The following is a 24,362-nucleotide window of genomic DNA, read 5'->3' as shown; positions in this document are numbered from 1 at the left end:
TGGTACACCCGCTGGTGTCGTGCCAATGTAGTTACCCCAGTGAAAAATTGTATTTTTGTATTGTTTTTTTTTTTATTATTCAATTTAAAAAATAGTTGCTTCAATCAAAATATATATTTTCAATCCAAAAATGTCGCTTCAAAAAAAAAAAAAAAAAAAAAAAAAAAAGTTAAAAAGTGTTTGCAAAAATAATTTTGAAACAAAAAAATGCATGTGAAAGCTTTTTTTTTTTTTTTTTTTTTTTTTTTTTTTTTTTGGAGCAACTTTTTTGATTGAAGTTATGTTGATATGTGTTTGGTCCACATTTTGGCTGGGACGATTTTGTCTTTATTATTCAATCAAAAAATAATTTGCTTTAAAAAATTTATATATTTTCAAAACAAAAAAATCTCTTTGATCAAAAAAAGAAAAATTTCATGCATAGAAAACGTTTTTGAATGGGAAAAAATATTTGAGATTGAACAATTTGCATTTGAACACTTCATTTTTCATTGAAAAAGTTTTCTTTGATTGAAGCAATCCTTTTTGTGTTTGGGCCATATTATGGGGAGGACATTTGTGTCTAAATCATTCAATCCCCCAAAAAAGTTGCTTCAATCAAAAAAATATATATTTTCAATCAAAGAAAAAAAATAATTTGAAAAATAAAATTGCCCTCCCCTAAAAAATTTTTTTTGGGGGGGGGGGGGGGGATCATATGCAAAGCAAATGACCGTCTGAGGTGCTAGTCACATGATCTGTTCGAAAAATAATTTTGCCCCCTTCTAAAAATATATTTTTTTGTTCCTTTCATTCATTATTGCTGCAGTTTTATTGCTTTAATACTTTTATATATATATATAGGAAAGTCAATTTCATGCAATGACACTTTTCGGCCACCGGGGAGGCGTGGCCCCCCTTAAAATCTGCTTATGTTTAAATGTGATGAAGATGCCAAGCTTACCACAAAAGAATTCGTCTGAGCCATCCTCGCAGTCTCTCTTAAAATCGCATACGGATTCAGTGGGAAGACATTCTCCATTAGTACATTTAAAGGATCCTTCAGGGCAGGATGACGTGATGATAAAATGGACTATAATTGATTTTTTTTCAAACAACAAAGACACAAAACAGAATGAGCTAAAAAAAATTTCCCCAAAATTTGTTAACATGTTTGAAACTTTATAAAGCACACCATCCCTAACACTGAAATCTAGAAAAACACTTGCTCTGTTTATAGAGACAATAAAGGCAGTTTGCAACAATGCAATGGATTAACAGTTTCCGTAATTATGTTACACATAAAATTGTGATGTAGTCGTAAATGCAGTTTTGCGGTAATGTACGTGTGTGTAAATACTGAATTTGAAGCAAAAAACATCTGGCAAGTTTTTACCTGCTACTCCAGTAGGGAAAAAAAATAATGGAGCATTGTAGGCATCTGTGGGGACCTTTTCATGACTCTTATTTTTGTGGTTAGTGTAATTCATTAGTCAAAGTCAGGAAAACATCCAATTCTCTTGTCAATCGAAACATTGTAATGTTATAATTAGGGTTGTTCCGATCATGTTTTTTTGCTCCCGATCCGATCGTTTTAGTTTGAGTATCTGCCGATGCCAATATTTCCCGATCCGATTGCTTTTTTTTTTGCTCCCGATTCAATTCCAATCATTCCCGATAATTTTTCCCGATCATATACATTTTGGCAATGCATTAAGAAAAAAATGAATAAAACTCGGACGAATATATACATTCAACATACAGTACATAAGTACTGTATTTGTTTATTATGACAATAAATCCTCAAGATGGCATTTACATTATTAACATTCTTTCTGTGAGAGGGATCCACGGATAGAAAGACTTGTGACTTTGTAAATTGTGACTAAATATTGCCATCTAGTGTATTTGTTGAGCTTTCAGTAAATGATACTGTAGCCATGCCCAAATGCATGATGGGAAGTGGAATCATGACTGTGCGTAGTGCTACCAATTGATATATCTTCTTTGCGTTGGGAAATAACATAAGGTGTAAGAAAAAGATCAAATGCTACCTTGCTTCCCCACATTGCTTCCCATGATATTTCTAATTGTTGGGAGAGGGGTTTTAAGGCTTTAGCCAATTAAAAAAAGGCTCCAAAGGCAGCCAAAATTCACTCTACTCATTTTACGCTGCCTTTTATCTCTCTAAACAGGTAAAACGGCGCCATTACAGATTGAGCGCAACAATGCGTGAGTGGGTCGTGCAGCGCATGCATTAATTGTGTTAAATATTTTAACGTGATACAATTTTTAAAAAATTAATTACCGCCGTTATCGGGATAAATTTGACTACCCTACCTTAAGCCTAAACTAAAGACTCTGGATGAGTGTAACATTATGTCTGTAATGTTAAATACAATTAGAAAACAATTTATATATATATATATATATATATATATATATATATATATATATATTGGGGCTGTCAAAATGATCGCGTTAACGCACGGTAATTAATTTTTTTAATTAATCATGTTAAAATATTTGACGCAATTAACGCAGATGTCCTGCTCAGACAGTATTCTGCCTTTTGGTAAGTTTCATAGCAAGGCTTTTTGTGCTGTCTAACAGCGAACTCTTGTGGTCGCTTTGCGACATGGTTTATTGTTTTCTTGCCAGTTCAATATGGCTGTATGACGTCTCGGGCTGACGCCTACGTTGTAATGTTGTGCTTATATGATCCTTGGACAAGATTTGTCCGTAAGTATGGTTGTTGTAAAGAATGTACATATTATGTTAGTAAGCGAAATGTTCTATTTTTTTGTATGAGACGCTTTTTGTTTATGTTTAGTGAACCTGTATAGCGTGCTAAGCTAACGTTGTTGCTAATGCAATGCTTGTGTACTTTTTTTTGTAGTTTTACGACGTCTAAAGAGGACAATGGTTTGAGGCCATTTTATTAATAAATCAGATTAAAAAGGAAGAAGTCTGATTATTAAGGCGTCGTTCACTAGCTGTCTAGCTTTGGAAAAAGTAGACGCTTCGGAGTGAGGACAGCATAGACAGATTTAAATGACAGTGGAGTGAAATGCCCACTACAGTCCTTAAGCACCGTATGTTGAATGTATATATCCATCTTGTGTCTTATCTTTCCATTCCAACATTTTACAGAATATATATAATTCACAGAAAAATATGGCATATTTTATAGATGGTTTGAATTGCGATTAATTGCGATTAATTACGATTATTTTTTAAACTGTAATTAACTCGATTAAAAATTTTAATCGTTTGACAGCCCTAATACAGTATATTAAAAAAAGCCATGGCCGATATTTTTTTGCCGATTCCGATACTTTGAAAATGACGTGATCGGACCCGATTATAATATCTTAATATCAAACTGTTCATTATGAAAAAAAGACGCACATCTGATGTGTATACAATTTGCATGCCACCTATGCGGCATAAAGTAAGCTTCATTATGTTATTGCTATCATTTTAACTGTCTCTCTCGGAGGTTGAACCACATTTAGGATTGACTTGTGTCGCTTTCTGCTTCAGTTCCTTTCTCACTATAAACCAGACATGTCCAAAGTAGACATGTGCCTGTTACCGGTTTCACGGTTTACCGTGGTGTGAAAACGTCGCGGTTTCAAAACCACTAAAATTTTCCGTCATACCTTAGTACGGTATTCGCTATTTTTCATGTGCCAAAATGCAGCCGAAGTGGCTTGGTGCGGCACCGCTCACCCCTTCCCGTTTGTTGCCGTGAGTGTCACTAAACAGCCAGCAAACCGAAAAACAAATCCTCCAAACACAAGGCGTACTTTTCTTCAATTTATTGAGCTCTCAAATCGTGGTGAAATATATAAATAAATACATTTAAAACGTTGTACAATTGTATTTTTCCACGTGTGATTAGGTTCAACAGGATAGCAGTAGCACCATTAAAAAGTTCGCCAAAAACAAAACACACATTTTCCTTTCAAATTCAATATACAAACTAACTAAAACTTACAAATGTTAGCCTAGGCTAAACTGGGAGAGCAGCTTCTTTTATGTCTCACAGCCGCTGAGTGAGAGAAAAGCTTGAATGAAAGAAAAAGAATCGCGTCAAAGATCGCTAATTGAGAGAGGAGGTCTCACTCCTCACTCCTCACTTTTTTTTTTTTTAGATGAAACCTTTCCTCAACAATATTTACATTTTAACTAATTTATAAAACTAACTCATACATTTTTAACTAACTTACTAACTTATGAATTCTTTGTTCTTTTTAACACAAAGGCATGGCATCATGTAGACTAGAGTTGACACAGTGGCTGAAAATGGCGAAACTTCACTTGAGCTTCCCCCCTCAAAAAAAAGTCATACAGTATATATTTTTTATTTTATTTAGAAGTGTTTTTACTTTTTATAGCAATTATTTTGTTCTTACTCTAATATTGAGCAACTTGAGCTGTGGCTGTGGGTATAGTCTAGGTTCTATTTATTTTAATTTTATATAATATTTGTTATTTTTTGTTGCAATACCGTGATACCGTGAAACCACGGTATTTTTGCTCACGGTTATCGTACCGTGAAAATCTCATACCGGCCCATGCCTAGTCCAAAGTCAGGTCCCGTGGTCAAATTTCACCCGGCCCCCAGCCTCTGTCATAAAATCAACAACGTCCTGCCCGCACACACTTAATAAATTGGTCAGCAGTACAGCTACCAGCATATGAAGTAGCTTACACACTAAATGCTGCTTTCATTTACCCACTAAAAGGCAGCAGCACTCTAAGCAACATTACCCCGTGTGACCCTTTACTTCCAATTTTCTAAATTAGCAACAATGAACAAAAAAAGTTGACTGCGACGGCTGACGCTTCAAGGATAGGTGGAAATTGGACTTTTTCTTTGCTAAAATACGCAACAACTGTGTCTGCCTCATTTGCGAAGAGACAGTCGCTGTTTTTAAAGAGTTCAAAATGTGAGGCGATATTACCAAACGAGACATGCTGACATGTACGACCAGATTACAGGGAAGATACGCAGCGAAAAATTGAAGCAACTTGATGCTAGTTCAATTTCACAGCAGCAGTATTTTGCAAGAGCCCGAGAGTCGAAACAGAAGGCCACAAAGGCTAGTTGCGAGATTGTTGAAATTATTAATAAAAAAATAATAATAAAGCAAATGTGACACACAAAATGGGCTACTTAAATTTGCTTAAATATATTATTCTACGTAAAGGACGTCAGCCAGGGTCGGCCCCCCACATTTTTACCACACCAAATCTGGCCGCCTTTGCAAAAAGTTTGGACACCCCTGCTATAAACGCTGCAGCAGAGCACGAATGGAAACAAGCAAAGACTCATTCAGGCTCTTTCAGCTTGTTTTGTTCGACTGTGGTTGCTGTGTTCACATTCAGTATGTCCAAATGACTCGATCTTAAGATTTGTTTTGGAACAAATGCACAAGTGTGAACGCACCCTAACTTTGAAAATTGATCATTATCTGATACTGTAGAGCAGGGACACACACCCTATAAGAGTTTAAAAATAACAAAACCTAGGATGAAGAGTTATTCTTTCAAAAAAACAAAAATCGATACATTTTTTTGAAAAAACAAGCTTGACAACCCAAGATATAATACAGTCTAATTAGCCCTCTGCTGTAGGTTAACACCAGTGTCTTACCTGCGAGTAGTGCAAGCAATTCCCTCATTGTGTAAAGAAATGTGACACTGAGTTTAGTCCAAAGTGACAGCAAGGCATTTACACCACCGTTATCCAGTGCCCGGCTAATGCTCAGGTGAACAGTTTCTGCATGTGTTGGCTCGAGCTAAGTTTTTATTATGACAAGCTTGCCATGAGAGCAGTGAGTCCATAATTGCAATCTTGAGCATAAAGTCCATCTGAAGAATAATGAATGAATGACGTTATGGTTCTGTCCCTCATCTTTATGGCCCTTAAAAGCTTAACTTGAACTGTAGCATAAAGAACATATCCAAGTGTTTAATTTAGCTCTCTTTATCTTTTAAGAGTTGATGAAAACGAGGTGTTTGCTGACATGTTGGATGCATGCACCTATTTAGAGCGGAAACGATTACTCAAATAATTCGAGTAACTTGACTTTAAAAATGTTTTCCACCTCGAGGAATCGTTTAATTTTGCCAGCTCTAAGCATGACGTTTTTCCAGAACTACTTTTAATGCAGCACAACGCACTGACATGTGTACAGGAAGAGTAGAAAGGTGGCGGATATATTTGATTTCAACTACACATGAATATAGAGGTGCCGATGAAAGTGAAGAGAAAGGCATTTCTAGCTGGAGACCCCGGCGAACACTGTTTCATGTATTCACTGTATGACAGCACTTGCATAACCCTACCCCCGCCCGGCCCAGGCTACTGGGGCCCCGCCGACACTTCCGCACCGCCGGCTGGACCCTGCGACTGATGACCGCCCCCGAAATCCGGGCGACCCACCCGCCTAGCCCTCACTCCACCGAAAGCACCCCGTTTACTCCAAGAGCGGAGGAGCGGTATTCGGGACAAGGTAGAATGAAGTTAACGTAGCGCTAATTAATAAGATTAACATTATTGTACCTTGTTAACGTAAAGTCAGCCCTGCGGAGGGCTAGGTTTCTATTAACTATGACTACAGTTGATGCGTGGCTAACATGTCTTTCATACAGGCTTTATTTAATCTGTAAAAAGACAGCACTGTAGAGTGATGACTGTAAAATACAAAAATCACTAAGCTAACTGTCAATTTTAGCTTGGTAGTCACTGATAGATGAAACACCAAGTAGCACTGGTGCCTAATGTGCTCCAATACAGCAGGTATCATACATTTATTTTGAACTCTGCAAAAACTCAAAATCCTATACAGACTTAAAATTTAGACTTAAACTTAAACAATTTTTAACTCAAACTTAAAAATAGCTTGACACAAATGGACAATTCTTGGACAACTTTTCAGTGATGTGTGTTATCAAGCGTAATGACATTTTTAGGTAAGAAATAAGATTTTTTTTTTTTTTTTGTAAGATCTTAAGTTTTTTGAGTGAAAGCAGTGATTTTTTTTTTATTTTTTTTTATTTTTTTACTAGTCACATCTGAGATGCAATTGTTAGCTGTTTTCAACAATGTACATCTAAAAGACATTGAATAGTTCAATATAGGGGAAATTTATTGTTGTGTCATGCATATTTATAATTGCTCTTTACCCAAAAAAAAAAAAAAATGTTTTATCCGATTACTCAATGGAATCTTCAGTAGAATACTCAATAACTAAAATATTCGATAGCTGTAGCCCTACATCTATTGACAAGTGTGAACCGCAGTGTTTGTGATTATGCTGCTTCCACAAGTGTAAATACAATTCACGCATTTACTGTCTTGATAGGCGCTCATTTTTTCCTTCACATTCTGGGCTTGAAGAAATTGTTCCCCTAATCACAACCGCAAAGTACAGTAATACTGCTCCCTGGTCATTAAGTTAAGACAGTGATACTGTGAACTATGGCTCATTTGCATGAAAAATAGTAGTTGGATAGTATAGTGATTGTATAGTAATATAAACCTTAAAACATGCCATTTAAGAAACAATGATGGAATTTTCATTTTTTAAAAATGATGTTCTTTAAACGGCATCCTCCTGTGCGAATGCATTCTTGAAATCTACAATTGAGATTCCTCATTGATTCCTCACCTGAGCTGGGATACTGTGAATGTCATCCTGAATTCACCGTGTTTACTAAAATGGCAGATTGTTTACTTGCTCAAGGTCACTGCCTCGCAGTGCTACCACTTGTTCATGTCTTCCAATATGCAAAAATTCCTGTTTTTTCCACATTGGTCAAGAATGCATTCATGCAGGGAGACACCATTTAAATTGCTTAATTTTTTAATGAAAATTCCCGATTTTTTCCCCCTTAAATGAACATTTCAATTACTATGAATGAAATTAGAGTTGTCCTATATTATCGGACAGAAGATAATATCGGCTGATAAAAGCATTTTAAAATGATTTCGGATAATATCAACATTGGTTTTTAATGATCGGTTTTGGGCCAAAATGCATATGGCAGTGCTGTCATGTCCACTTATTGCCTGCCTGTGTTTCTGGTATTTTTTTCGCCCCCAGCTGGCCCTCAGCTGTAATTAGCTTTGAAAAGTTCCAGCACTTTCTGCTGACGTAATCATATGTCGACGTGAGCGCATTGCGAATAGTGAGAGCTAAATGGACGAGCTAACGTCTGCAGCCACTGTACCATAGCAGTTCTTGCTATCTCACCACGTTGTTTGTGCCTTATACAAGCATTGCTTGTAAATTATATTCTTGCTTTGTTTTATATTCTTGAGCATTGTGTAGTACATTGGAGATATTATATTATAGTGTATATTTCATTTTGTTTGCATTTGTGGTAAATTGTGGGTAAATTATTTCATTTTTTGCAAGCTTTACTACTAGAGGCTATTCAAATAGACACGTGGCATATACTTTGTTTTATGTTGTGATTTTTTTTCATAATATTGACAAGTTTTGTTGTTTTCAGTTTTACAAAAAAGTATCAGTGCTCTTGTCAAGAGAAAGGTGACCACAGTAAAGCCAATTCAACTTTACTCCAGCGTCTGACTTCACTTTAGATCCTGATTTGTTCGCTGTCTGTTGATTTGTGTACTCACACACACATTGAGGACAGAATAAGTGCCTTATTGGCACATGCATTTGCACGTGATCCAATGAAAACGATGTTTGCACTACTTTGATTTCAACAATAAATACTTTTTCCATAACTTCAATTGAAGTTGTTCTCTTATTTTTCATAGAATGCTTGTTTGAAAAACCTTGAAGTTGTTACATTTATTATTAGTAAAGCATCCAGTGGAGCGTCACAATTCAATTAGCCATAATATGTTAAATCCACGACCACATACATCGGTGTCGGTTTGATGTTTGTATCAGATCTTTGGAGTTAGACAATATCGGGATATCAGTTATCGGTTAAAAAGACATTATCGGACAACTCTTTTTTTGGGTCACCCTGTACAAGCAAAAATTTACAGCCAAATGGGTTTTTTGCCGAAAGCATAACTGGTCGTTTCCCTTTAACAAAACAGATAGCAGTCGCCAATCACAGGTGTAAGGTTAGCACCTTTGCCAGCAACGATTCCGATCAAAGGTTTGCAGTGCTCCTCAGGTCACGTATTTCAGAACGCGAATCAAAGTGATCAGAGATAACGCCTAAAAGTGAAAATTGCTGTCTGCCAAGCCCTTTTCATACAAGCTTCTAGAATAAATAGTCACATTTCAGCAACGTGCAATAGACTCCAGAAAAAGGAAGTGAAAATAGAAAAATGCTATGAAGGATGTTTCAGTACGTCAACTTATGAATGACCCAAAACAGGATATTGTGATGCTACTCTGTACATACATAACGTGTTCCCCTTATCAGCAATAAAGCAATAAAATGTGCGTTTTATAAGACTTATATCTTAGCAAGTGACAAGGACTGAGAGCAGCAAACATCCTGATTATAAGATTATAAACTCCCTTCACAGTTCAACTGCTAAAATAAAACCCAGATTTGGAAACTTTATTTATTATTATTTTTTAAATCCTTGACTGTGTTCTGTGGAAACTTTACCAACACTTAATTTAGAAACGGTATCGGATCTATGATAGAGGTAGGATGGCCTCCCTCTGTGAACGAGAACGCTGCAATTCCAGGAACAGAGTGTGGAGTAAAACACCTGACAATCTTTTAACCCGCCCTGTTTTCGAAAGCAATGCTGACAACTGTTTTATACATTGCACAACGTGAATTCGTTTATTACCAACTAAAGTAAATAGGTGATTTAACTGTGCTGAATCAGTATCCGATGAAGCATTCATATGGGAGATGTCCAACAGGAAGTCAGCTGAATTCATCCATAAGAAGTTTCAGTTCCAAGAAAAAAGGGACTCTGATGCACAAGTTCAATGGGAAATCATTTACCATACAAAAAAAACAGCTCAAGATATGCTTGGAATACAATGCAGTGCAGTTGTGACATTTAATGCAATCTTTTTTTTTTTCTTTTCACCGCCAGTTATGTAACATAACCACAGCATTGCCCAATAAAAATAAACAGAGCAACTCCGAATAATCCTATTAGGAAAGTCAGGATCATTGCAGAAATTGCAGTACGCATACTCGCACACTAAATCCCGAGTCATTATTTGTGCCAAAATGAGTGAATGTTTTTTGAGTGGATTAGAAAGGTTGAAAATTTCCGGTAACCTCATTCAGGCTACTGAATGTAGGGCTGAATGATATTGGAAAAAACAGACATTATGACTTTTGTGGGGTTTGCAATATATTGTGAAATACATTGCAAAATTAAAACTGGATGAGTATTCAACAGATAACTTGAATAGCTCTGTTTGAGAAGACTTTTGTTGACTTGCAATAACCACAGTCATCCCTCGTTTTTCACGGTTAATGGAGACCAGAACACGCAGCGGAGTAGCGCGCCTACCCTCCCCCCGTTTTTTTTTTGTGTGTGTGTGTGTGTCTGTGTGCGTGTGTTCAATGTATTTATTCAGATTTAGCATTGGAAAGAGACATACAGTGGGGCAAATAAGTATTTAGTCAACCACCAATTGTGCAAGTTCTCCTACTTGAAAAGATTAGAGTGGCCTGTAATTGTCAACATGGGTAAACCTCAACAATGAGAGGCAGAATGAGGAAAAAAAAAAAAAATCACATTGCTTGATTTTTAAAGAATTTATTTCCAAATTACAGTGGAAAATAAGTATTTGGTCACCTACAAACAAGCAAGATTTCTGGCTGTCAAAGAGGTCTAACCTCTTCTAACGAGGTCTAACGAGGCTCCACTCGTTACCTGTATTAATGGCACCTGTTTTAACTCATCGGTATAAAAGACACCTGTCCACAATCTCAGTCAGCCACACTCCAAACTCCACTATGGCCAAGACCAAAGAGCTGTCGAAGGACACCAGAGACAAAATTGTAGACCTGCACCAGGCTGGGAAGACTGAATCTGCAATAGGTAAAACGCATGGTGTAAAGAAATCAACTGTGGGAGAAATTATTAGAAAATGGAGGACATACAAGACCACTGATAATCTCCCTCGATCTGGGGCTCCATGCAAGATCTCACGCCGTGGCGTCATAATGATAAGAAGGGTGAGCAAAAATCCCAGAACCACATGGGGGGACCTAGTGAATGACCTACAGAGAGCTGGGACCACAGTAACAAAGGCTATTATCAGTAATACAATGTGCCACCAGGGACTCAAATCCTGCACTGCCAGACGTGTCCCCCTACTGAAGCCAGTACACGTCCAGGCCCGTGTGCGGTTCGCTAGAGAGCATTTGGATGATCCAGAAGAGGACTGGGAGAATGTGTTATGGTCGGATGAAACCGAAATAGAACTTTTTGGTAGAAACACAGGTTCTCGTGTTTGGAGGAGAAAGAATACTGAATTGCATCCGAAGAACACCATACCCACTGTGAAGCATCGGGGTGGAAACATCATGCTTTGGGGCTGTTTTTCTGCAAAGGGACCAGGACGACTGATTTGTGTAAAGGAAAGAATGAATGGGGCCATGTATCGAGAGATTTTGAGTGAAAATCTCCTTCCATCAGCAAGGGCATTGAAGATGAGACGTGGCTGGGTCCTTCAGGCTGACAATGATCCCAAACACACAGCCAGGGCAACAAAGGAGTGGCTTCGTAAGAAGCATTTTAAGGTCCTGGAGTTGCCTAGCCAGTCTCGAGATCTCAACCCCATAGAAAATCTGTGGAGCGAGTTGAAAGTCCGTGTTGCCCAATGACAGCCCCAAAACCTTACTGCTCTAGAGGAGATCTGCATGGAGGAATGGGCCAAAATACCAGCAACAGTGTGTGAAAAGCTTGTGAAGAGTTACAGAAAACATTTGGCCTCTGTTATTGCCAACAAAGGGTACATAACAAAGTATTGAGATGAACTTTTGGCATTTAGCAAATACTTATTTTCCACCATGATTTGCAAATAACTTCTTTAAAAATCCAACAATGTGATTTTCTGTGTTTTTTTTCTTCCCCACATTCTGTCTCTCATGGTTGAGGTTTACCCATGTTGACAATTACAGGCCTCTCTAATATTTTCAAGTGGGAGAACTTGCACAATTAGTGGTTGACTAAATACTTATTTGCTCCACTGTATGTCTGGGGCCTTTACAGAGTGCAGGAAGCTGTGCCTTGACTTTAGCCTTTTTACTGTTGGCTCATGATTGTAGAGTTGGTGGCGGGTGTCAGTTTCTTGTCTCAGTTTTTCCTTTTGGGATGCAACTGTCCTCCGGATGCTTGGTGGAGCAATCCCACTAAGTAGGTATAAGTCATCAACCTTTGTAGGCTTCAAGCAGCCAGTGACAGCACGGCAAGCCAAGTTTAGTGCTGCATCAAACATGGTGGCATGGGCTGATCTACACCAGACAGGTGATGCATACTCCGCTGCAGAGAAGCATAAAGCCAACGCTGTTGTATGTATTGTCTTGTCATCACCACTCTAATTTGTGCCGGTTAGCTTCCTGAGAATGCTGTTCCTTGATGCCACTTTGGCTTTTGTCTTTGTGATGTGTTCCTTGTAGGTGAGAGACCTGTCAAGTGTCACCCCTATGTAGACTGGCTTTGAGATGTGCTGCAGCCTCTTTCTATCAAAGCTTAACTGCTTCGTAAAATTAGCATCTTTCTCCAAAATGTGTATTTCCTTGGCTCTGCGATCATTAGCGGTCTAGTTTTCGCGTGACTCTGTTCACAACATACAAACCAGAACAAAGAACAACTGAAAAAAAACTATGTTGCACTTATGTGAAACTGTCTTCAAACGTTACACAAACGGACTTAAAAAAAAAAATCAATGACTAGGGGGATGGATCGCTGCAAAAAATTGTGACTGTGTCACGTTTAGCATAAATGTCTTGCACATCATTTGTCCCAACCTCTCTCTCTCTAGGACAGGAAGTGAATGAGGCCACTTTCTCAATGAAGCCAGGCTAAGAAAAAAAAGTGTTAAGAAGTCTTCCTTTCTTAGGGTCACACTCACAAGTCCCCTGCTTGCAATGCAAGGGCCACGTCCACCTCTTGTTGGAAGAATGTCGAACGCTTGGATAACGTTTGCTGTCTTTGCGCTCCTCGTCTCAATATGTTTATCTGTGAAATTGGACGGTACAGTATTAATTTCTTCTCTTTATGTGGACAATTCTTTGTTGCTGGTGCACTATAGTGGCTTACTATGAATGTTACATTTATTTTCAATCAATTATGCATGAGTTGATGTAATTCTGGAATAGGTTTAATTATGACACTTCTTATTCATTCATATGTTTTCAAGGGGACAATTATTGTCAATAATAAGTATGAATATCTATATGGCGGAAAACACAGACAAGACTGAAAAAGCAGTTTCTACTCTTGCACTCGTCTTTAAAAGAAATTGCTGTATTTTGAGCCAAAACAACTATTGTGTTTGATAGAACCATGTCTTTATGCTGCCTTAACAGATTCATGGCGCATTAAGCCCCCGAACCATTTTTAATTTTATTTGTTTGTTTATTGTAGGGCTGAACAATATTGGAAAAAACTTACATTGCAACTTTTTAGGGGTTTGCGATATTTTGCGATATATATCGCATATTAAAATTAGTACAATTTTCACCAGATGACTTGAATAGATTTGTTTGGGAAGACTGCTTGACTCACCAGGCTCACACTGTATTCATATAGTACAGTTTACTCCAGGGTAAGGGGCTTCATCTGTGAATTATGAAGATTGATGTATGTAAAACAGATCCAGGAGGCGACGTCTCTGCACACTTGCTGCTTTTATGAAGCAAAACAGGCTTTATGTCTTAAAACAAAAAAAAAAACCTATTGCACGTTCTGCGATTGGACAATTGCGCGTGCACATATTGCGATGGCGCTGTTCAAACGATATATTGTGCAGGCCTAGTTTATTGTTATTTGCCCGTTTTACCCTGAAAACCCTGTTTACAGACTTCGCGCAACCGCTTTTGTTTCAACCCAGCCATAAAACAAAGCTAATTAATTATATTTATTATTCAAAATGTCTGTCATTTTTAGCTTAGAATCCTTATTTGATGTCTAATATTTCGTTGGAAAAACAAAAAAATGATTCAAAAAATATTCACTCGCATATTTTAAACTTTTAAACAAATTACATCACGGATATTTGCCTCATAACTACCGCTTAATTGTATTTTTTTTGTTTCTGTCGCATTTTTCCAATATGTTAGATGATAAATAATCGATCCAAACAAAGAAAAATTGGAAAAAAGTTTAAAAAGGTAAATACATGAAAAAGAAAATCTCAACCACTCCTTGATGTCTGCGATTTCTGCATCGCGACCCTTGTTATATTACCGTGTTTCACCCATAAAATCTCCCAAAAATCCAGCTGTGGCCATTCACAGCTGTGTCTTGACACTCAGTGATACATGCAACATGGAGTTTTTGGATCGAAAAAAGGTAAATACGCGATAATATCTCATTAAAGTCATGGCATCTCACCTCCAGATAGGGTTTTGCTGTTTAATTTTTTTTATTTTTTTTTTAAATGCCCTCCTGTTCAGAAATGTTCTTCCCCTAGAAAATTTGAGATTGAGATGAGATTTTAAGCTTTCCAATGATGTATCACACATGCATATCAAACAACTTTGAAAGTTGGCTAAATTGGCAAAGTGTCAGAGAAGAACTTCAAGTCACCTGAGTGTTTTCCGCCATGTACTACATTAAAAAGATCTTACTATGTTTGCGTATAGCTTTAAGTGTTAAATATTCAGGAACAACAGTACTGTTACAAGAGCCACTTTATTATTTAGGCTTTAGTTTCATAAAGTAAAACAAAAGCAAAAAAAAAAAAATGTTTTTTTGTAATCTAATCATAACCTGTATTTCTAAAAATGTCATTTTACAAATTGCATCACCTGTCACAAATGACAAGATTAGTTTCTTTTTGCTTATAAAATGCATGTTTTTCAATTTTACAAATATATTAGTTTATTGTTTATAATTATGGTGAACCAGCACCATCCCAAAAAAATCTAGATCTATCTATTACTTAAAGAACCTGCATCATCGGCTTCATGATTTTGGACAGTTCAGGCTTTGTTGAAGTGTCTGCAGGAAGTGCACACATGTGATGGTTGTTTCGCTTCCCTGCACAGATTCTCCATTTTCACTCTACAACAGAGCTATGAACTCGTGCGTGATAAAAAGGTCATCCCGCTGCCTGGAAGTTCGCTGGACGAGCGATGATCGCATCTTTGTAACCTCCACCAAAAAGTGCCTAGGGGCCCAGGGCAGAAGCATAGGCAGTGAGGTCAACCTGTATGACTGCGATGACAAGAGCTACCTGCAGAAGTGGGAGTGCGTGAACGGGACACTGCTGAGGCTGAAAAACCAAAAGACAGACCTCTTTATTGAGCTTAAGTCAGAAGGAGGCATGGCGCTTTCCAGAACGACAGGACCAGGCAACAGCTTTACCATCATGGGGACGGGCAATGGCCCCTGTTCAAGAACCCACAGAGGTACAGTCTGCTCAGCAGTGGATTACTGTTGAGGAACATGATCAAATTGTTCAGTCAAAAGCACTCACGCATACCTCTAAGCCTCCTGTTATGTTGTTCGGGGTCAAATGCCTTGTTTTAAAGAAGAAAAATATAGATTGCATTTTTTTGTTTGAATTTATGCAGGCATCTTTTGCTGGCTAATTCTTTTGTCAATGTGTTTAACACCTTCGGACTTGCATTTTTTCTGCTGGCCAATTTTTTTTTTTTTTTTTTAGATTTTTACTCTACTCAAACACCAGAACAAAGTGCAATTTTTTGGGTCGGGGATATTTCATGCATTTAATGGTTATTTTTTGTGTTAATGTTAATGTGGTTTTAATGAGAAATGAGCACTTTATGTTATCCTTCTTGAAGTTGCGTTTGGTCAGGCATTTGCAAAGAGCCAAAAATAGTAACCAGGCCGTGTCAAACCTCATGATTTGATTTCGATGGGTAACTTTTCAACCAATCATTTCCCAGAAGTGGCGATAGCAACTAAATTCAGTGTATTTATTGGTTTAGAGACGCGAACGCGTCATGTCCTTCAGCGCCATGCTTAGGTCTGAAGGGGTTAAAATATGACCTGTGTTGAAATTAATGAAGCAGGACATTTTTTTCAAAATGTTAAAAATTTTAGGATAAAATTTCTTGTTACACAGTTCTTCGTTTTGCAATGCTTTTGTTAAACCCTTTAAATGCATTTTAAATCTACAAAAAAAGTAACAACAAATGGCTATCATTACAGTGTTTGTTATTTTTCATATAAATTGTATTTGATTTAAAAACATTTGGGGGGTTTGACGTGTTTTAAAGTTTAAGGGGAAAAATATAAAGAAAACATTTCTAAAGAAAAATCTGTGGGGGAAAAAAATGTTTATTTTCTTTTTTCTGTCATACGTGATCATTTTTTAGATTTTACCTGTTTTAAAAACCAACACCTAATCTATCATAAATATATTTTGATGATATAAATATAAGAAAAATAGATCCCCAAAAACCTTTTGAACACATCATCATCATCAATTACTTTTGTCCTCTACTTTTACCTGTCATGTAGCTCAATATTATTTTAATTTGATGCATTTTAAAGCAAAATAATATATAAAAAATATGGAAAGTATTTTCAAAATGTAGAAAAATGGATAAAACAATTTCTAATGTTTGCTGTGATAACTTTTATTTATTTAACCCCTTTTAATATTGAAAAAATGTTAAATAAAGTTAGAATATGAAAAAAATTAAAGCATCATTTGCTGGCTTTATTTTAAATTCATTACATCTTTTTATTTTTTTCCTATAATAATGTGTTCTATGAAGAAACACTGCACATGTTTAAAAAATTAGTTTACAGGTTTTAGTTACGAAAATTAAAAAAAAAAAATGTGCTTGTTTGTGTGTACACTGCGGGAAGTTATACATTCAACTATCATTTAAGAAAAAATTGAATAGTAAATTTCACTATTACATACAATTTGTGCTTTTATAACACTTCCATGTAAGTTATACTTGAGTCTAGAGAATAAATAAATAAAACCTTGAATGATAACATCAAATGCTCGAAAAGGGCCTAGTGAGTGCACACATGCAGTACGTTATCCACCGCATGCATGTCTCGTTTCCTCTGCTGACTAATGCATATATTTCAAATGACAATCTTACAAACTTTGCAGAAGTGAGTCAGTGTATTTATTCATTCTTTTCCCAATCTTGTCTTCTCATTTCAGTATTATACTCCATTGACGGAAACGCATATGGAAGGCCGTGCATGTTTCCCTTTCTGTACAAAGATCGGTGGTTTGGAGATTGCACACCGTTCGACTCCTCCATTAAGCGCCCCTGGTGTGCCATTGAAACCAAATATGAACACGAACAGTGGGGATATTGCCCAACAACCTGTGAGTTGAACGTACAGTACAACATGTTATGTTTTCACTTGGGAGTACAAAGTATTTCTGTTTGATTCTGTGTCAATGTGCAGCCACAGAATATTGGAAGAAGAACCACATCACAGGCTCTTATTATCAGCTGAATTTTCAGTCTGTCCTGACTTGGGCGCAGGCTGATGAGAGCTGTAAACAGCAGGGGGCCTCCCTAGTCAGTATTACTGATCCCAATGAGCAAGCGTTCATCTCAGGTAAGAACCCCATATGTAAAATTAGACTGACACTTTGTGGATCAGCGTAAGTCTATGACAATGCTTGGAAATCTTTTTTTTGTCGCATGTCAGAAGCACAGATTGTATTCTTTGTGTGGATTTTTAAAGTCTGCCTGCATTATTTTTCTTTATTCAGTGGCCTTTTATTTATTTATTTTTAAATAATTAACATATATTTTTGGAAGACGTGCTGTGGGGAATTGGGTTTTTTCTTTTGTTTAGATGGGTATGTCTGTTGCTCTGTGTGTGTGCTTGGGGTTTTGTTTTTGTTTTTTTTTCATATGTAAAAAATGTTCAAATGTTATTACCTCGCTTGCTTTTACTGCATGGGAACAATAAAGAAAGGGTGTCAAAAGACCCCGATTGGAGGGGCGTTGCTCCACTTTGTGGCATAGAATATCAATGAACAAATACTAAAAATATTATTAATAAATCCCATTGTATGCATGTATGTATATACAGTGCCTTGCAAAAGTATTCGGCCCCCTTGAATCTTGCAACCTTTCGTCACATTTCAGGCTTCAAACATAAAGATATGAAATTTAATTTTTTTGTCAAGAATCAACAACAAGTGGGACACAATCGTGAAGTGGAACAACATTTATTGGATGATTTAAACTTTTTTAACAAATAAAAAACTGAAAAGTGGGGCGTGCAATATTATTCGGCCCCTTTACTTTCAGTGCAGCAAACTCACTCCAGAAGTTCAGTGAGGATCTCTGAATGATCCAATGTTGTCCTAAATGACCGATGATGATAAATAGAATCCACCTGTGTGTAATCAAGTCTCCGTATAAATGCACCTGCTCTGTGATAGTCTCAGGGTTCTGTTTAAAGTGCAGAGAGCATTATGAAAACCAAGGAACACACCAGGCAGGTCCGAGATACTGTTGTGGAGAAGTTTAAAGCCGGATTTGGATACAAAAAGATTTCCCAAGCTTTAAACATCTCAAGAAGCACTGTGCAAGCCATCATATTGAAATGGAAGGAGCATCAGACCACTGCAAATCTACCAAGACCCGGCCGTCCTTCCAAACTTTCTTCTCAAACAAGGAGAAAACTGATCAGAGATGCAGCCAAGAGGCCCATGATCACTCTGGATGAACTGCAGAGAGCTTCAGCTGAGGTGGGAGAGTCTGTCCATAGGACAACAATCAGTCATACACTGCACAAATCTGGCCTTTATGGAAGAGTGGCAAGAAGAAAGCCATTTCTCAAAGATATCCATAAAAAGTCTCGTTTAAAGTTTGCCACAAGCCACCTGGGAGACACACCAAACATGTGGAAGAAGGTGCTCTGGTCGGATGAAACCAAAATTGAACTTTTTGGCCACAATGCAAAACGATATGTTTGGCGTAAAAGCAACACAGCTCATCACCCTGAACACACCATCCCCACTGTCAAACATGGTGGTGGCAGCAACATGGTTTGGGCCTACTTTTCTTCAGCAGGGACAGGGAAGATGGTTAAAATTGACGGGAAGATGGATGCAGCCAAATACAGGAACATTCTGGAAGAAAACCTGTTGGTATCTGCACAAGACCTGAGACTGGGACGGAGATTTATCTTCCAACAGGACAATGATCCAAAACATAAAGCCAAATCTACAATGGAATGGTTAAAAAATAAACATATCCAGGTGTTAGAATGGCCAAGTCAAAGTCCAGACCTGAATCCAATCGAGAATCTGTGGAAAGAGCTGAAGACTGCTGTTCACAAACACTCTCCATCCAACCTCACTGAGCTCGAGCTGTTTTGCAAGGAAGAATGGGCAAGAATGTCAGTCTCTCGATGTGCAAAACTGATAGAAACATACCCCAAGCGACTTGCAGCTGTAATTGGAGCAAAAGGTGGCGCTACAAAGTATTAACGCAAGGGGGCCGAATAATATTGCACGCCCCACTTTTCAGTTTTTTATTTGTTAAAAAAGTTTAAATTATCCAATAAATGTTGTTCCACTTCACGATTGTGTCCCACTTGTTGTTGATTCTTGACAAAAAAATTAAATTTCATATCTTTATGTTTGAAGCCTGAAATGTGGCGAAAGGTTGCAAGATTCAAGGGGGCCGAATACTTTTGCAAGGCACTGTATAAACATGTATAATATATATATATATATATATATATATATATATATATATATATATATATATACAGTATTTGGTGCGACGTTATTGAACTCAATTTGAATTAAAAAAAATAAAAAGTTACGATGTAACACTTTGACAGTGCTTTCATAAGGCTGTCATAAGACTAGTGCTGCAACAATTAATCGATTAACTGGAGTATTCGATTAGAAAAAAAATATTCGAATTAAATTTTGTTGCTTCGAGTATTCGTTTAATTAAAGTGGCGTTGTGTTGGTTTATTTTGAAAGTGTTTGCATGTAGTTTTATTGATTAGGGTGGCAACAATGAATATAACTCATTTCTCATGGCTGACACGAGCTGCTCCCTGTTAAGACCAACATTAGCCAAGTTTTTGTTTGAGCTAATGTTTTTTAATGCATTCATGATTTAGTTTATAGGTATATTTAACCGTTTTTTTGTGGGAATATGTGTCTGAACCATTTGTTAAGAGCATTGTAAACTTTAGCATTTTATAGCATTCAAGCTTTTTCTGTGTAAGTTAGCCAATTGCTCTTTTGTTGGACATAGATCCTCTTTTTTTTTTTAATACCGTTTTAGGCTCAGCTCGGGTATTTTAATTTTTCATGTTCCTTATCCGATTACTCGATTATTCGGACTATCTAGTCCATCGATTAATCGACTAGTAAAATATTCGATAGCTGCAGCCCTACATAAGACCCGTCATAATCATGAACATTAATGAATGCTTATGACAGATATCATTAAGTGTCACCTTACAAATTATGTCACTGACTCTATCTATGTCCAGTCCGCATCTTTATCATCCATTTAAAAGTGACTAGGGCTGCAGCTATCGATTATTTTAGTATATATATTATTATGAATTAACAAATAAATAAATGATAATAAATAGAAAATAAATATAATAAATCAATAAGAGCACTTGCACTTAAAAACACGGTGTGACATACAATACATAACTCAAACGGTCACCTTTATAAAAAAGGTCTCTAAAAATAGGCATGACCAAGAGGTAACAGTTTAGGTTTTTAATTTTATAAGGTACAAAATAAACTAACCTCAAAACCTAAATTAATGGAAAGATTACAAAGTACGTCATTACTTCTGTAGATGCTGGCAGACTAATGCAATGCTGCCAGGTTAAACAAAAATTGTAACAGTTGCAAATTAAGTTATAAAACACTTTTTTAAGTGTCATCGCAAATATATAATTTTTATTCATTTCATTAAAACATTTGTGATAGGAACCACCCAGCATCATACAGTATGAATGAGCAATCTAGTCAAACTACAATAATACTCAATTACTCATCTACAGATTAGTTTGTTGTTTTGATCCTGAAAAGTTCTTGTAATTCTGGGCGACCTTGTGATCAAGCAATAAAAATGAGGAACAACTTAGAAAATAGAGGAACAATCTTTTCATTGTTCCCTTTTCTATGTGTACATCTTTTATCCACACACAGCACTATTAGGAAATGTGAAGAACAAGCTTTGGATCGGACTGGTCCTTAATCCCGAACATGGCTGGCAGTGGACGGACAGCCAGCCAATGCGATATCTGAGATGGAATAGTGGTAAGTATTTGTTCAGTTAAATTCATTTATAAGCTTTTGCACGCCATGTGAACTTTCTAATAGTAACAACAACGATGCTACTCCTTTTTTTAGGGTTCCCACTTAACAATCCAGGCCACAATTGTGCATATCTCGACTCGGCTGGCCAGCACAGGTGGGAAAACCTTCCCTGCTCAAAGAAGTTCGGCTATATCTGCTACAAACCCGGAGCGCCGCCTGTTCCTCCTCAATGTAAACCACCAATCTTTTTTTATCTTTGCATTATCGAAATTACAGGGGTATTCAAAAAGTAATGCACCCAACTTGATTATGTACAAATTATAATAGGAACATATATTATACATCAGACATATGTCGAGCAGGATTTTTCCTCTAAGAATAAATCATAATTCCATTAATGGCGTACCGCACGCTACACGTCACTTCAGTTTATTAATATTCATGACGTTAGCTAATGTTGCTAAGGGGGGACATGCTACTATTTGTCCCCAATAGAAAATGAATGGAAATCGTGTACGAAGGAGATATTTACAGAGCTAAACCAACCAATTCTGTCCGAAAATGATGTTCCTGGTGCCAAATTCACTGGTAAAGATGTGGAAGAATATAAAAATGTTCAGTTAAAGAGATGGCTTGAGTGTCGAGTGCTGAAAAAAACGAGCCGACCTAAGCATAGCATTAGGTGTTTTTATCGACACCTTTTTCTTACGCGACTGACAATGACATTCTCCTGTTTCAATAATCTATCCTTTACCACTACATGCCCTGTCTATCTTATATATTATATCCTCTGGATGTCTTACGTCTCTGACCGTTCTTTTGGGCAATTTACATTGCTTTTTTTGTGTAGCGACCGCAAATGCTACTCGTTGAAAGCCAACGAACACTAATTTTTCCATTAATAACAAATCTTAATTCTATCATTTATTTACACTTCCCTCTGACTAATTTTTTTTTTTTACAACAGAAAATATAACGGTGGCAGTCAGATACAATTTAATTCTTTTCAGGTCATTCATTGTCAGACAGAAGCAGCACGGCACACCACCACACTAAAAAATAAGTTAAAAATATCAAAATGGCTTAACTCTTTGTCCTCTGAAGGAGCATGCCAACCCAACAAAATGTTTACTGCGTATGAAATGTCAATAGCTTCACCCAGCTGGCATGAAACGTCCACGCAAGTTGATTGATGCTTCCCATTTTTTCCTCCGAGTTTTTGGTTCAGAGAAATGTATATAGAAAACATCCTTCATATGTCGCTATGTCTAGAGCCGTTTTGCCAAGTTCCAAAAAAGCAATGTGTGATCGGCAAGTTCGTTTTTGAAAGATTACCGGAGAAAAGTAGCAGAAATAACATTGATTCTATGTGAGGGCACGTCAATAACGTACCACTTCCACTTTACTTCCGCTTTACGATGTGACGTCACAGTCTAAAAATAGCATTCGTGTGGTACGCTATTTGCTCCACAGCCCAAAAACCGACAATAAATCCTTAATAAATACTGCTGGTACTATAACAAATGGCAATTACACATAGCAAAACAAATAAATAATAAATAAAAATCTGAATAGTAATACAGTATAATAATTCCTAATGTAATAATGTAAGGAATCGGGTCCTAATGTGGCAGATGTGTTTCGCATGCTGTACCTGAACACACCCCGTGGCTGACGTGACAGTGAGATAGATGCGGTAGAGATTTTACTTTCTCCTTCAATGTTGTTGTTGGCGTCAACTGCGGCGGACAGTCAGCGTGTTGTGTTGCACAAGTTCTGAAATAAATGATTAAAAACCTGACGAAGCTGGCGATTTCTTTGGCGATGTTACCACAATAATAATTGTCACCTTAACTTACAGTTGTGGTCAAAAGTTTACATACACTTGTGGAGAACATAATGTCATGGCTCTCTTGAGTTTCTAGTTATTTCTACGTCTCTGATTTTTCTCCGATAGAGTGATTGGAACAGATTCTTCTTTGTCACAAAAAACATTCATGAAGTTTGGTTCTTTTATGACTTTATTTTGGGTTAACAGAAAAAGTGATCAAATCTGCTGGGTCAAAAATATACATACAGCAACACAAATTAGCAATTTCTTGTGAGTGATTATTCACTTGAACAATCATTGACTTGAACAAGTCAGGAAAGTCACTTGGAGCCATTTCAAAGCAGCTGCGGGTCCCAAGAGCAACAGTGCAAACAATTGTTTGTAAGTATAAAGTGCATGGCACTGTTTTCTCACTGCCATGATCAGGAAGAAAATGCAAGCTATCACCTGCTGCTGAGAGAAAATTGGTCAGGAGGGTGAAGATTCAACGGAGAATCACCAAAAAGCAGATCTGCCAAGAATTAGAAGCTGCTGGAACACAGGTGTCAGTGTCCACAGTCAAGCGTGTTTCGCATCTCCATGGACTGAGAAGCTGCCGTGCAAGAAGGAAGCCCTTGCTCCAACAGCGGCACCTTAAGGCTCGACTGAAGTTTGCTGCTGATCACATGGATAAAGATAAGACCTTCTGGAGGAAAGTTCTGTGGTCAGACGAAACAAAAATCGAGCTGTTTGGCCACAATGCCCAGCAATATGTTTGGAGGAGAAATGGTGAGGCCTTTAACCCCAAGTACACCATGCCTACCGTCAAGCACGGTGGTGGTAGTATTATGCTGTGGGGCTGTTTTGCTGCCAATGGAACTGGTGCTTTACATAGAGTAAATGGGATAATGAAGAAGGAGGATTACCCTCAAATTGTTCAAGATAACCTAACATCATCAGCCCGAAGATTGGGTCTTGGGTGCAATTGGGTGTTCCAACAGGACAATGACCCCAAACACACATCAAAAGTGGTAATGGAATGGCTAAATCAGGCTAGAATTAAGGTTTTCGAATGGCCTTCCCAAAACCCCATTGATAACTTGTGGACAATGCTGAAGAAACAAGTCCATGTCAGA

General features: G+C 37.3%; 2 protein-coding genes and 1 long non-coding RNA gene across 3 annotated transcripts in view; 1 reads left to right on the top strand and 2 right to left on the bottom strand.

The window, feature by feature from the left end:
• si:ch211-106h4.4 (MAM and LDL-receptor class A domain-containing protein 1) overlaps window positions 1-24,362 on the bottom strand; it is a 132,606-nt gene that overhangs the window by 86,117 nt on the left and 22,127 nt on the right. Inside the window, exon 2 of the mRNA XM_057857085.1 lies at window positions 944-1,072. The gene's annotated coding sequence lies outside the window, so the exon portion shown is untranslated. The remainder of the gene's footprint in view (window positions 1-943; window positions 1,073-24,362) is intronic.
• Window positions 12,186-23,312, bottom strand: LOC130929695 (uncharacterized). The gene is made up of 3 exons (XR_009066941.1): window positions 23,071-23,312; window positions 15,438-15,577; window positions 12,186-15,311 (listed from the first exon to the last, which is right to left on the bottom strand). It is a non-coding gene; the product is annotated as an uncharacterized LOC130929695 (long non-coding RNA).
• Window positions 12,959-24,362, top strand: part of mrc1b (mannose receptor, C type 1b) — a 42,336-nt gene continuing 30,932 nt past the window's right edge. Inside the window, exons 1-6 of the mRNA XM_057857086.1 lie at window positions 12,959-13,171; window positions 15,190-15,552; window positions 17,298-17,468; window positions 17,552-17,707; window positions 21,306-21,416; window positions 21,510-21,647. Coding sequence (XP_057713069.1) covers window positions 13,066-13,171; window positions 15,190-15,552; window positions 17,298-17,468; window positions 17,552-17,707; window positions 21,306-21,416; window positions 21,510-21,647 — 1,045 coding nt within the window. The 5' untranslated portion in view covers window positions 12,959-13,065. The remainder of the gene's footprint in view (window positions 13,172-15,189; window positions 15,553-17,297; window positions 17,469-17,551; window positions 17,708-21,305; window positions 21,417-21,509; window positions 21,648-24,362) is intronic.

The sequence above is a fragment of the Corythoichthys intestinalis genome, chromosome 14 (genome assembly GCF_030265065.1).
Source record: "Corythoichthys intestinalis isolate RoL2023-P3 chromosome 14, ASM3026506v1, whole genome shotgun sequence".
Taxonomy (NCBI): Eukaryota; Metazoa; Chordata; class Actinopteri; order Syngnathiformes; family Syngnathidae; genus Corythoichthys; species Corythoichthys intestinalis.
This window is presented reverse-complemented; position numbering and strand designations above follow the sequence as displayed.